The sequence below is a fragment of the Lytechinus variegatus genome, chromosome 17 (genome assembly GCF_018143015.1).
Source record: "Lytechinus variegatus isolate NC3 chromosome 17, Lvar_3.0, whole genome shotgun sequence".
NCBI classification, from domain to species: domain Eukaryota; kingdom Metazoa; phylum Echinodermata; class Echinoidea; order Temnopleuroida; family Toxopneustidae; genus Lytechinus; species Lytechinus variegatus.
In genome coordinates, this window is record NC_054756.1 from 7332168 (window position 1) to 7347974 (window position 15807).

At 38.2% G+C, this 15807-nt stretch overlaps 1 protein-coding gene across 1 annotated transcript; it reads left to right on the forward strand.

The window, feature by feature from the left end:
• The first annotated feature begins 1385 nt into the window (after positions 1 to 1385).
• LOC121430638 (monocarboxylate transporter 2-like) lies at positions 1386 to 12172 on the forward strand. The gene is made up of 6 exons (XM_041627957.1): positions 1386 to 1860; positions 4853 to 5149; positions 5546 to 5982; positions 8698 to 8923; positions 9321 to 9464; positions 9835 to 12172. The coding sequence occupies exons 1-6, from the start codon at positions 1683 to 1685 to the stop codon at positions 10086 to 10088; spliced, it is 1536 nt and encodes a 511-aa protein (XP_041483891.1). The 5' UTR covers positions 1386 to 1682; the 3' UTR covers positions 10089 to 12172.
• Positions 12173 to 15807: the final 3635 nt, after the last annotated feature.

Here is a 15807-nt window from a genome sequence, read left to right on the forward strand (position 1 = left end):
CGACATAATTATAGCTGCGCGGGGAGTTCACGGAGTTCATGCGCTGTAACAGTATGGTAAAATAATAAATGAGCAGTTGTCCCCACCACCATCATCATCACTAGTGAAAAAATGAAAATGAATAGAATATGAAGCCGGGATATGAAGTGAATATAGATAGACACAATAAATTAATTATGGTGCATGATACTTGCTCCGACAACGAATGGCCTGTAATTATGATCTACACGCCGGGGTCTACACGTTAAGCAAAACGCAAAACCTATATAACCTTCGAAACTAAATCCAAATCGTAATCTTGGCACTATTCTGAATCAAAAGCTATATTACAATTCGAACTATAGCCCTATATGCCCTCTGAGATATTAAGAAAGGGGCAAATGTCGCAAGAGCATATATGTCTTGTCACCAAAAAGGACTACAGTTTTCTTTCAGCGCGAAACATGTCAGCGAGAAAAACATGCATCGGGTCAGCCAGGGGAGATGGCGTAACCGTATAGGCCTAAATCTCTGAATTTTCCAACTGAAAGGTTCTTTGTCCATTGTCTTCAAATTCAAGTTCTGGAAAGAATAATGAACTTGTTACAGGAGCGAAATATGGCCTCATTTACCGTTATATAACACCCCTGCAATGTAATAATCCGCGAACAGTATACCGTTGTCATTGTAAGCTATTGATGTAGTGGGGGGGGGCTTATAATATTATATACTTTTAATTTCCCAGATCTTTCATAGCAATAAAATGCAAATAGAGGGCAGGGGGGGGGGGCATGGACCCCCAATGCAGCAACGACATCTTACTTGTGGTAATTTTCTCATAAGGTCAATATAACCTGTCATTCAGTTTTAATCGGGTATAAAAATATATGAGGAAACAAGTGCGGGTATATAAAGGAGTGAGAGGGAGGGTAAGAGAGGGTATACAGAAAAAAAGAAGGAAACATAAAAGGAGAAGAGAAAGAGATAGAGAGTATGGGGGTCGGAAAGTGACTACGATTTGGAATATAAGGGGGGTGGGGATCTGTTTACAAAGTCACCGAGCACGGCTTATTCTTTTTATTTCAAGGTCCAGTGATTTCCGAGGGAATAACAAGTGCTTTCTAAAAGTGCGACCGAGCTTTATCGTTCGAGACCCCGAATACTCGCCCAGGGTCGTTTTTGTTGACACCTGAAAGATTCAGGGTTTCAAGTGCCTTTGTTGTCGTGCGCTCCTGCGGTGTTTTCGAACGACTGGGCACGCGTCTAAAACGAGGGAAGCCCTCGGTTGCTTAATCGTGACGTCAGAAACCGCAAACAGCTGATTTGCGATCAGCTGATCGGTATTGGCCGTAGCCGAGCTGTCAAGCGAGGCACGCTCTGCGCTGTTACCAGGCGAAGCAACTAACCCTTCGCGTCCCTGGCGGTATAAAACCAGCAGTTGACTGCAGAAAGTGACCACAACACAAATGATTTCGAGCAGGTGACACAGGCCTCCCCGAGCTATTAGCTCTTGGTTTTTTTAAACTGCCTTTCTGAACAAGAAGACAAGCCTCATCTCTCTCATCTGAGCCTTTCCAGCTACCTGCTACTCCAGCATCAATCCATCTTGAATTTTGTTCTTGGTATCTCAGCTCAAGCAGACGCCAGATCCTCGTTATCTCATCAAGATCTACCAGAAGGAAAAGAAAGACTACATTATCATCATGACGTTCATCCAGGAGAAAATGGAAGGTGCCAAACTGTACATCAGGAAACAGTGGGGATGGGTGGTGACCGTGTCCGCCTTCATCGTCTTCTTCGCTCTCTTTGGTTTCCTCTACTCCTACGGCATCATCTTCGTGGCCCTCAAGGAAGACCTTGGGAGCAGTGCTTCACCTACGAGTAAGTATCACCAAAAACCATCTACAGACACACCCAAGTCATCACTAAAAATCATTCAAGTGCGATTGCCTGAAAAGTCTTTGTTCTTGCCTTCTTAGTGCTGTTAGAGACAGTTTATTTCACTAAATTTTCAGTTCTGGTATCAATGACAAGAGTTTATTTTCACCATCCTTTTCTGGAAAAGGTATAGAGAGGTGAAGTTCAAAATGTAAGGCTTGAGAACTTTGAGTCGAAAATGAGATGTTTCAGTGAAGTCGCTCTTGAATGATTCGGATGATTGTAATGATTTATTTTGACTTTGCATGATCAGAATTATATAGAATTGTATAATGTATATGCAATGTTGTCTAAGTGTGATTGTTAATGTTCTAATAAATATTGGGTGATATGATTATTTAGTCCATTGTGTTGCTATATATCATTGTTAATTATTTCGTTTCACAATCCATTGTCATTTTTCAGTTCGATTGCGGGATGGTCTCCACAATATATCCTGGTTTCATTATCCATAAATCTTAATCACTTACATTTCTTGACAGGTTTCTGGAAAGTTATGTGTGATATTTTTTCAGTTATAAATTAATAATTTATCATACTCATTCATTTTAGTTTCCTTTCTTTGTGTATTAAACAGAACAATGCCTTCAATCTTCTTGTAATTTCTCTAGAAATAGAAATGGAAAGGTTAAAAATGAAAAGAGGCCACCTATAGTTTTTTTTTTCATTCTATGTGTTTTTGAATGGTTTCTGTTTTTGAGTGGGATGATTGCTGTTTGTCAGTTTTAGTGTGATGTTCATTCATTAGTTCTCGACCCATTTATATGAACCGTTCAAATGTGACATTTCAAGACCAGATCATTAATTCAGGGTTTTATTAAAATATTTCGAAATTCCGATCTGACTTATTATGGTCAATGGATTCCAAGTTATAGACAGAGTGTTAATTCTTAGTATCAATCATGTCCATCGTGAAAGTGACCTACCGAACTGAGATTGGCTATACTTCAGTGAGTGCCAATCGGAACGAGTCATCGATCGTGAAATTTATTGATCTCCGAGAGTTGGCTATAACAAATGTATCAGGGAGAATTGTCACGGAAGAATAAATTTAGCGAGTTAAAATAACACGTTTAAGGCCGTCTAATGATTATAAAGGAAATGATTTCGAATTCATATTCAGAATTGACGAAGAACGGATACGAAAAACTCTGCAATGACTTTTTTTAAATAACACAGTTCACAGTTGGTGAGATCTGTATATGCCGTTTGCCAATGTTTAGGGTTTTTGTACTTTTTATGGATGACATTTTGACTTCTCGAATTATTATGAATGAGCGGAAAGCGTGCGGTTTATACCTGCTATCCCAATCAAGTTAATCAGTCAGTTTGCGGTATTAAAGATGGGATGTGCACTCTAATTGAAACAGTGTATACAGCATTGATCATAACTAAATTTTATATTTTGGTTATCGTTTTGGGAGTTCTACGTACTTATCAGCTTATGGTGGCCATTTTTATTACTCGGCAGAATTTGGTTCCACTTGAAATTACATTTTATGAAAGAATGGCAGAATATTACAATGAAGCTTAAAAAAAATAGTTCTCGACAAATCGGTTTTTATTAATTATTACATATTCAGATAGCTTTATTTTGACACTCAATTGAATTTCGTTGATGCAATCAGTTATTGATTTTTTTTGTCCAGTCTCTGGCGCTAACTTCTAAAGAATACATCGCAGCGGTATTACGACATGCGATTGGCTGAAAGTTGCGCAACAGCCATCCGCAATTGCCGCCTCCCCTCCAAACGAGCGTGGGCCGTGCCGTACAAAATTCTTAACACTTAACTCGCCCAAACCGGTTTAATTTTGACAGTGGCCGCGTGGTTTATTCATGTCTGCGGAGTTTAGTAATTGTCTATTTTTCTTCTTATCCTAAATAGGTTTGGTTGTTTCACAAATCAAATTTCCCGATGCGATAAGTGACAAAATTTACGCATTGTCTCGTTTTACAGATTCGATAAAATTTAATGTTCCGGATGGTCATATATTGGTTAGATTGATATGTGCTTAACGCGAATGATTGGTAGACTTCCTCTCATTAACACTGTTATAATATGACTAATTTGTTTGGAGTAGTATTCTTAGTGGGAAAGTTGAGTGGAAGCCTAATTGTTATTGGTAGAAATTTATCGGACTGGGTGGATGCCTGCAAGATACTTTGGCGGAAACAATTCTGTGAACAAGTTTCCCGAGTGTGCCTTTTTGACATCGTTGTAGGAAAACATTCTGTAAAAAGTTTTCCCATTTTATCATACTTATCGATTGGAGGGCGATTTCACCTATAGCAGAAAATCATTTGAAACATGAAACGCGTCTACCGTATACACAAACGAATTTAAACAAGCTAGACACCATTCAAACTCTCTCATTTAATTTCCGAAAATGTGCACTTTATTAACAAATTAATCTTTAAATACGCTGTGATATCGATTAACTGGGTAGATACAGGTTTGTTGGATTTACTAATATCTTTTAGATCATCCTGTTTTGTTATTTAGTCTACGATATGGGGTCGTAGTTTAAGAACCTTCTTTACAGCAACATGCATCTCGCTGACATCTCTCTTGGAAGATGTGCACCTTGATGTACTGTACTGTTAAAATTCAACTTTAATTGATAGATTCTGCTTCAATCCCTCAGGATTCGATGCCACAATTACTCATCAAATGTTTCCGTCTTCTCTTTCTCTCCCATCCTTTTTTTATCTCCCATTTTGGTTTCTCCCCCAGTCTCGGCAGCCGTATATTTTTCTTTCCCATTCGTAGATTATTTGAAAGATAAAGCCCGTCTCCATGACTACCAGAATCACCGCGGCAACCATCGACAACGCCCACCTGCCGCAGCTACCCCACCTACCAACACCACCAGATGCGCGCCCTTGATGATCGATCCATGCAAAACATATGTGTATCCCCTTTTCTTTTCATAGGCTGGGTGGGTTCGATCGCCATTGGTTTCCACACCTTGGGAAGTCTGGTTTCCAACCCTCTGATCGCTCGGTTCGGAGCTCGTCCGATCGCCGCCATCGGCCTCGTCATGTGCTTCGCTTCCCTGCTCATCACCTCGTTCATGCCGTCCATCATGCCAATGTTCTTCACATTCAGCGCCCTCTACGGCTTTGGTATCAACATGGTCCTCATATCCTCCATCAACCTGATCCTCAAATACTTCCCGTACAAGAATTGCTCGAGGGCAACCAGTATGGCACTCATCGGAACAACCTCAGGTAAGGCTCTTCTTGATTAATATCATTAAAGTATGTCACCAATACCGTTCCCAATTTAGAGCGGGACCTCTCATTTGACAGAATATTTTTTTAAAGGTTCCGACTTCACTAATAACAAACATGATCGTCCAAACAAGTTGACAAAGAGAACAAAAAAACCCCTTAGATATTCACGGCCATTTCCCCCCATCCTTCCAAAGCCCCCAAAATAATGAATGACCACTTAATGACTATACCTGCTTGTAGAATATTGTTTAACAAACGTGACCAACAATGGAAATAAAAGCATTGATGAACAGGCTCAGATTTTATTCCACATAATATATCACACTGCATTAGTGAAGACTTTGGTAGGTTAATAGTCGGCCTATTATCCGATTCATTTTTCTTCTACAGGAATGTTGGCGATGAACCTGTTTATATATTACCTGGTGACCAGGTTCGGATGGCGAAACATGTTCCGCATAATGGCAGGTATCATCCTAGCACTAGGAGTGCCCTCCATCTCGACCTACAGCCAACCTCCCAGGGCACCAACCCAGCTCGACGAGGACGAGAAGAAGAAACCCGTCAAGGCCGTCGAGGTCAGCGCCGCCGCCAAGGCCAAGGAAGCCGAAGCGGAAGGTCTGATGTCGCCCACCGAATCGAACGTCAAGAGCACGGAGGTGAGGATGGACGACCAGGACGTCAAGGTTCAGATCCCAGGGAAGCCCGTCAGCAGGTCAGCGAGGATCACCCAGAAGCTCAAGGTCTTGACCTTCCCGGAACTCTGGTTCCTGGCCCTTGGCCTAATGGGTTGTGCCATGACCATGAGCTTCTACTACGTCAGCATGGTAAGCTTTCGTTTTACCACCCATCCTAGAAATCCCTCGCCATTTATAAAAAAAAACAAAAACATAATTTCATCAATTTCATGAATGGTTTAAATCACGTCACTATACTATCGTAATAACTCTTTCTATTAGAATTTAACCAGGCATCTTCTGCGTCTTACAACTTAAAGTATCCCATAATTCCATTTCCCGCGCCCCTTTTCTAATTGTCCGTTTAGCTCTATAGTTTTAGCTTATTGTCGACAAAATCGAACATTTATCGGATTCGTGAGAATCTGAAAAATGTTCAGTGGTCGTCAGCATGCGATAGAAAGTTTATCTTCCTGGTAAGAGTGCAATGTCATATTTTGAATTTACCCACGCCCATGATAATTGGGTCGCAATCACTTTATTCCTACCACCTCCTGATGACCAGCATCCGAAACAATACATGTCGACCTTGCTCAAACCACAAACTAGGGTGTAATTCGAAATTGATTGTTTCATGATGCAGCTGATCTGACAGATCGATTGTATTGCCTTTGGTAAAGGTGAATGAAGCTTCCGCTCGATAAACCGGAGCTCAGGAAAGGCATCAAAATTGTTGGATCGTTACCAAAATAATGCACTTAAACAATGAAATGGACGGGCGGAGAAAGAGTTTAAAGTTTTTGCGTGACGTCACAATACCGATGAGATCCAGGCGCGACGGTCTAGCCAATCACGGACGAATCTGGAGCGTGCTGTCAATTTGGAGTTAATTATTAACATACTGTCAGATAGGAAGGGCTATTGTTACTTGGTGTCCAGTCAGTTAGACCAGGGACCTTGTGAGGGTCGGACATGTTGGGTTTAGTTCCCATTATCGGTCGAACTTTTCCTCCCCTTCAACCCATATTTCTTAGGCGGTCATCGTCTGAACTTGATATCCACATGTTTATCTTCAACTTTAACTCATTTCCATTTGAAATATCGATGTGAAAAAAATCACATTTTATTCTTTTATACTTCTTTGGGAATTTATACATTCATGTTTTCATATATTCATTCATTCATTCATATTTTGGGGGTAATTACACGATTTTCAATAATGTTCTATTCTTAAAAAAATACCTAAAAAACTACTTCGTTCACTTTTTTCTTCATGAGGAGCAATTCCTCAGAGTAATTCACTTTCAGTGCCTTCTACAAAAGAAACGCTTGTATCTCAAATTCTGAAGAAATCAATGAAATTATGAATAGTAATGTAAATCGTCATGTCCATAAAGTGATTAGTGTAATCTCATGCGTCCTAGTTTTAAGGACTTTATCAAGGAATCGAGATAAGCTTGTCAGCAACGCAATAAATTTACGTTCTAAACAATTACACTCCTGCCGAAAATATTGACTAATGGTCTTATCACGGAATCGAAGTCCGATCATAAATCCTAATTCAAACTACTTACAATCCTACTTAAACTCTACTTTATCTACAAGTAGCCTAACTTTCGTAAACAACTGATAAGGTTTGGTGAAGCCACGGATTCTCGAAATGAGATCTTAGCGCATGATGTTGTAAGTTCGGGACTTGGTCGGGAATAGATGGGTTAGTTTATATTTGTTGAAGGATAATGGCAAATTTAAGATATTGGTTTAAGCTGGCTATCATTTGACAGATCGCTTGACAGATGGTGAGAAACTTTTAAATGGTTTTTAATTGCTATGACGATATTTCATAACTCCTTAAGTAGGAAGAGTCTGTAGGGTTAGGGTTAGCGTTCTTGGGATAGATGACGCCTGTTTGAAAAATAGTAAATCTTGATAGAAAAATCCAGCGAATATTGTATTACGAAGTAGTATAGTGATAATTACCGTCCACCTTATAGTCATTCACCTTTTCTGTTAAATGCAATCAAATTTAGAATTATAAATCGAGCATCATCATTTCTAAATTCCACTTGAAATGTAAAAACAGTTAAATACCTCTTTCCCCATATTAATATTTCGTCATTCTATACGAGGTTCTAACATACTTATTTCATTTTCATAATGGTGTATTGCTTGCTCTTTCAAAATGCACGCACTGATGTCACGATCATTGTCATGATTTTCATATAATCAACAATTATTATTATTATTATGTTATATTTTTGAAATGCTGATATGATATATACGTGTGGGGATTATGAAGTGACGAAGTCATACGAATGACATGAATATGTAAACATTCAACATGATATCATTTTGACGTGCTTACATGTGATAACAGAAGGATACGATATAAATCTGGTAGATAATAATAAAATATATGAATATCACCTTGCTATAAGGTGTCATTATGATGTACCTTTGCGATAAAACGATGGAAGTCTGTTTACCCAAACAAGTTATTATCTTCTTATTGTTTGCATAAATACTGCAAAGATATTACGCACAAACTTTTCAAAGTTAGGATCTACTTAATGAAGGGCGAGATGTTATCCTTATCAAAATCGTGATAAAATGAGGATGAATAAAAATATAAATAAAAAAGAATTAAGAGTTGAAGAAGTTTTTGCCCCCAAAATATGCAAAGATTGATAGTGTTTTCGCTTGGCTGGAAGTAATTATCATGACCATGGTAATGATAATCTTGGCTAGAATCACTTAATTTAATTAAGTGTTTGATGTGTGATATCTACATTTCTTGCATTTGTCTGTTACTTGATTTCGACAATCGTTTCAAAACCGAATCTCTATTTTCTCACCGCTCTACAGGTTAACTTCATGACCACCGCCGGCATCGTAGAATCCAAGTGCGCCCTGATCATGGCCGTGGTCGCCATCGCCGAGGTCTGCGGCAAGGCTTGTCTGGCTATCTTCGGTGATCATCTACCGTTTCCTAAGATCTACCTCTTCGTCGCCGCCAGCGTGGTCGGCAGTGGAATAATGTACAGCCTCTTCGTCGCCAAGACTGTTGCTGCCATGATGTGCGTTGCCGTCGGTAAGAAATTGTCGCATTTTTCTTTGATTTGAATTGAATTGAAAACTTAAGACTGTCTTAAACTGTTCAAAATGTTTAAAAAATAGGAAATTTTGGAGGTGATTGAATATTATTTAAACCATTTCAAGAAATCCATTTGGGGTCTGTAAAAGTTATTCCAACCTTTTCAGCATCTTGAAAAGCTACGTCTTTGCCAGAATTATGGCGAATGTGACGATTTTAGACGACATTCTGAATTTTCGATGATGATACTTGACTGAAAGATATAACATCAATTAAGTTATTAAATTAGGTATTACGTTCGAGAATTCGCACCCCTATTTCTTCTATTGGGGGAATATTTGAATTAAACACGTACTTGTATAATAATCGGACTCTTTTTTTTCTTTTACCGTAGTTACCGGATTCCTGATCATGACGGTGTTTGACGCCCTTCCGTATTCCATCTGTAACCAAGTATTTGGGGCTGCTCGTAGCGTGGAGGCATGCACTGTGATTCTGGTCGCCAACGGCCTCGGTCTCATCCTCGGGTCCCTATTCGGTAAGTCTCCTCGCCTTCGACGCCGAAGAAGTCGAACTCAAGATGATATCTATTTTGAATTCAGTTAGTTTCATACACCGTCATAAAATAGTCGGCATCCATCATATTTTAATTTTATAAGAGAATATCTTTGATATTATAGTTATTATCGACCGGACCAACCATTGACCGACTGAATAATTATAATACCATTGACATGACACCGGTTTAACAGATTCGGTTGGGTTTGGGGTTGGTATTCTTGATATGATTGTGGCAAAAAAAAAAACATTTAAAAAATATGTATATGGGTTAATTAGTAGAGAGCCCAAAATTGAATTAAATCGGAAAATTTTATTCTTAACTTTCCTTTCTTATTTTCATCTTGCAGGAGAGAGTGTCGACAAGACTGGATCATATGACGATGCCATCTATGCTAGTATTGGCATCTACGTCGGTGCGACTGTCCTGTTCTGTTTGGTGCCAATCTACCAAAGATGCTTCGCTTCTGATCGTTACATCATGGCCAGGACCAAGCCCAAGGTCGTCGACGAGTTCGAAGCAATGGGTCCATTTGAGAGCTGGATCTTCATGCCCCCCGCAATCGAAAGCACCGTCCATCTCGACTACGAATCCTCGGTGTGAAGCGACGCGCGTTGACCGACTCGCTGACCCCTTGATGATCCATGACCTGCTTTGAAACATGATAGGACGTGTTCGCACAATACTCTCATCCCATCATTTATGTTTTGCGAGTGTGAACTCAGCTGTTCGGGATGGCGATATCGACTATGATGACGGCAATGGTTAACTCAGATTACGGACAAGCGATGATGACGATTAAGAAGATAATGACGACTACGGTCGCCGGCGATGCCGAATCGCTTAAACATCAGCAGCGCCCTTACACTTACAAAGCAAAACACCTCGTGAACATGATGAAAGGCGTGCTGATGATATAAACTGTGGCTTTAACTGATCGTGAAAAAAAATCCGATCGTTATCGATAGAAATGAACAATTCGACGTCTGGAAGAAACAAGACTATCTCGATGCGTTAAAAACTGAAATAAAGTTACGAAAGCACGAGATTCCTTCCTTTGGAGCGTCTGTTCGTCTATATCCAGTAACAGAACTCTGTTTTGAAGAGTGATATTTTCCGATATTCTAGCTATCTTTTCATTAAACTTTTATTCCTCACCACCACACGTACTGACCAAAAATTTAACTTAACTTTCGTACCAAGTTATATTAATATTTCAACACTTTCAAATGTATAATCAGAACAATTTGTGTTCTATGTTTGTCTACAGAAGGTCGCAGTTTGACGACTTTCTCCGTTCTTAACGTTATTTTGGGACTCGTTTCTCTCTTTGAAAATTATGAGTCTCACTACAGCAATGCAAGTTTCATACATTTTACAAATGATTCGATGTACATCGATGAATAGATGAATATCTCTGAGATGCGATTATGGAACGCCGCACAATAAACTCTGCAGGAGATTTAATGGTTACCTGTAAATTGGGTATTTAAGATAATACTATATAGTGTGTGATATTTATATATTCAGGGATTTTCCTGATTACATTTTATCTAAATGTGAAGATATTTTGAATATTGTGAACTGTTTATCACGATGTTTATGTTGAGAGATATTAAAAGCATTAATTTATTGGAATAGTAGGTCAAAGAAGTGAATGAGAAAAATGAAAATGTTTATTTCATTCGTTGTGAAGTTTAGAAATCATCCTACGCCTACTAAGTATACCCCGCGCGTCCGGAAAACTTTGTTCTGAGTTAACAAAAGAAAACCGATACTGAAAATTGCTTGATTCGAGCAAAGGAGTAGCAACACTGCGCAGGCGCGGTTATTTCGGAAATTTGTTTATTGCGGGGCATAGATATCAAATCCTTCCAGAGAAAAATGAAGATATAAGTATATTAACAGATTAGAGCGCGGGCGCTAACATAGTTATGATTATGACTATCGTTAACAAGAGAAATCAAATAGTTTAACGATTTATTTCAAACTCAGAGAAGTAAAAATGTGTATAGATGAATAATATATGTCACTTTTTAAAGAGGGAAAAATACCCTTTTTCGTGAATTTTTTTATTTTTCATGGTGCAGTCTGTATGATGTGACTTAAGTGGGTGTATCGATGGATTATATAAGTTTTTGCGGGAGTGAATCCTGATTTATTCTGGGTTTTTTTTGGAAGTATTATGTAATACCGTGACGGTTGCTATGAAAAAGGCAAATGATATGAATTTAGCGCACAGATTTTCTCCTCAGTTTTGTTTCAATAAAGTGTTCTTCGACATTTTTTAATGAAAGGTATATGATATATCTTTTGTTGTAAGTGCTGAATAGATTTTATGTTAGTTATTAAATGTCTAGAAACAGTATATATTTTGAAAACACATAGGCCTATGTGTTTTACGTTCTTTATCGTATTTTGTGGTTGTTGCAAGGTTTTGATGTATCCATCATTTCAACACCATTATTTGAGAAGGTTGGTAACTCGCTATTTCTTTGGTTGTTTTTAGTTATTGAGAATTCTCGATAACTTATGCTTTTCTTGTCATGTTTATATTATGAATGTTATATATGGTTCAATTATTTGAATCGCAGTATTATGTTTTACGGTGTCTATGATGTATATGTATATTGTGTATGTTGATTGAATAAAATTCCTGTTTCTTGTGATAATTTATACAAAACACATACTACAGCTTCATAGTTGTCTTCATTGTGCACTGGTTTAATTATCTGATGCAAAGTTTACCAATTGGTTTCAAACTAGATCGAATGGGAGAGAAGTGATTCATCATCATTTTGATGATGTGGATGATGATGCTAATGATAATGGTGATGACGACGGCAATGATGATGATGGTCATGATGGTGATGATGATGAGGATGATGATGATAATGATGATGGTGATGATGACGACGATGATGATGCTAATGGTGATGACGAATGATGATGATAATGGTGATGACGAATGATGATGATGATAATGGTGATGACAATGGCGACGATGATGATGATGATGATGATGGTGATGATGATGCTAATGGTGATGACGAATGATGATGATGATAATGGTGATGACAATGGCGACGATGATGATGATAATGATGATGATGATGATGATGATAATGGTGATGACGATGATGATGATGATAGGGATGATGATTGTGGCTGTGGTGGTGGTGGTGATGATAATAATAATAATGATGATGACGGTGATGATGATAATGGTAATAGTGATGAAGAAGATCCGAAAGAAAGATTGAAAAAGGGAAAGAAAAGGGACAGGGAGGAGGATATTGGTAAAGATGATGATACATTTATTATTATTATTAATAACAACTTTTCTGTTAACCTACTGATTATCGATTTTTGCATTAGCTGTTGCAGAAGTAACCCGGTGCGTAGGTGCTGGATACAGCTAGTTATGAATAATACTATAACGAAGACAATATTATTTTTTTATTGACGACGATGCTGATGATTATAGCTCCGATTTTTGAATAAATATTCAGTTCGGGGGAGGGGGCACGGAAAAATGAAAGGAAATGGTAGTTTCCATGAGTTTCTAGCTCACATACAGGTAAATGTCTTGTCCCTTCTATTTGTGTTGATGATCATTACGATTACAAAACATTCAAAATAATGAATTGTATAGCATATAGCTAATGTATTTCTGTATAAACTGAACGAATCGTGTTTTATCATCGCTGCATATACTCCCACAACTAAAGAAAATCAATCATCAGCCTATTTTCACTTCGCTTATGGCCTTAAATAGTCGCACCGAAGGAAGGGGGGGGGGGGCTCGGTGAGCAGTAATTGCAAACTTCCTAACATTTTCAAGTCTTTATTTTCTTCTTGCACGGTTAGTATGTACCAGTTCATTTCTTTTTTTAATCGCAATTATTAACAAAAAACTTTCGTGGTAAATTTGACCGCTTCTCTCCTTACTAATAATTATGTTTTTTCTCAATATTTTACATCAGTCCGGTCGAGGTCTGATTTCTTATATAATTACACGAGAATTACGAACATTTTCTTCCTTATTAGCTATGCATCATTATTTTTTTTTCTTTTTCTCTAGCTTAAAGAAGACAGATGTCCACTTCGCACATTTTTTTAAGCCTTGTCTTTGGAAAATAAGTCTGCCTTTGCTGAATTATTCGACCTAATTTGTTTACTGAGCGGCCTTCTTGAATTTATTTCACCCAGCCATTCTTATCTTTAAAACAAATTAAAGAAGTTTAAACATCGCTTCTTTTGAAACAAAAGCGATTATCAGCATGTAATTTTGTTGAGGTCAGTAAAGGGTCAACGTTCTCTGTCCTTCCAAGATTGGGGGTATCCAAGATAATAGGGAATGTTCGCTCCGCGGCGCACGACGGATTCAAGAGCACAGTACATGTATTGGAAATACCCGTTAATTGACAATGAACAACTGGGAGGTCTTTGTCGAAAATTGGCGAACCGGAACAGCAGTTTCGTCCTAAGATTCGAAGCTGACGAAAAATTGCAAATTATGTTGTTTACTCATAGTCCAGGACAAAACTGCTGCTTTTTATTCACCAAGTTTAAAAAAAAGACTTCTTGGTTGTTTTCTGTTTTTCTCATGAAAATGTATTGACAAATGTCAATACATTTTCTATGTTCTAGAAGCCATTGTATGTCATGGCACTTGGGGAGGTGGATGCCGTTATGGAAATCTTTGTTTTTCTTCTTTAAGGCAGTGTATATTTTGAATATTATTTCCTCTTCTATTTGGGAGATAGGTGATATTATATGTTTAGGAATACCTTGCTTTTTCTTGGCACTATACAGCAGAGGGGGACCATCACATTTTTTTTTTTGGGGGGGGGAAATGCAATAATAAGGAATAATTTTCTGACATCTACCATGTTGTTAAATCCTGGTTCTGCCCCATCCTCAAGTTATATACGTATATCTCTCTTTAAAAAATAAACCCAGGAAGATTTAATATCAATATCTTTTATGTTATAACATCAAAGACCGATCTGCATTAGAACCCACATCCCAAATGTAGATAGATAGATATATAGATAAATGGTTTATTTGATAAAACTCATACATCATGGCGGCCAAGCCGAATTGTGATGCATTTACATATAAATCAAAATAAATAAATACATTAAAAATGGAATACATATCATTGAAATGGAATACATATATCATTGAAATGAATAATAATAAGCGCAGGTATTGTTGAATAGAAATAGCTAATAGTTTGATTAATTAAATATATAATAATTCGCTTGGACACCGTTCTAAGAAATCGAGGATATGATGGCTTTATATATAGAAAATGCACATATCATTGATGGGGGAGGGGGGGGGAGGAGGGGGGGGGGGGGGGGGGGAGAAGTAACGAAAGGAAGACCGATTCTTTCTTTGTTGAGAGTTGCATAATTACGAAGGTTATTAACTACTGAGTAATCGAAAAAAACGTGACGAGTAAATAAAATGGTTCGATTTTAATCCTTGAGCGTTATTTGTTGATCAGCCGGATAACACGAGAGTTTGACAGATGCATTACCAAAGTGTGGAGGCAAGGCGGGGGGGGGGTCGACCTCTCTTTTTGATTTCTTTTTCAAGTAGTGGACAAAATAGGAGAAAAAGAGGGAAATGAGGAAGGAATGGGAGTACAAGAGTAAAAGGTCCGAGTTGTGTAATTCTGCTATACCCTGTCGGTCAACATGGTCAGCTGAGATTAGTATGATGTCACATTTAAGCCGTCTTGCCCATACCCCCCTCCCCCATCCAAAACATCCCGGAGCCGCCTTGGAGTTTGATATATTATTTGAAAATTAGGGCACCGCATCGATTCCTTGTTTTGTTATTTCGTGTACTTTTTGATGATGATAATGATCCGATGCCCACATCTGTCTTATTAACTGTTTCCCATTTTGTTGTCATCTTTCCCTTCATGCCTTCATTTTCTTTTCTCCCTTCGTACTTACACAGCAAAAACTGTGGTGTTAACCGATGCACATAGAGGACCACACCAGTTATTTTACACCGGTGTTAAATTGGTGGTGTTATTTTTACACATATAGGTGTTATTACAACACCTTTGGTTGTTACATTTACACTCTTTGGTGTTATGTTCAATCTATGGGGTGCAATTTTAACACCTCAGGGTGTGGTCCTCTATTAACACCAATTGGTGTCAGTTTTAACACCACAGTTTTTACAGTGTATTCCTCTTCTTCTTACTTTACCATATCATCCCCCTTTTATTGGTCTTTCCATTTTCTCATTCTTTGGTATTCTTCTTTTTCCTCTTTCTCTAGCTCTTTCATTTCCT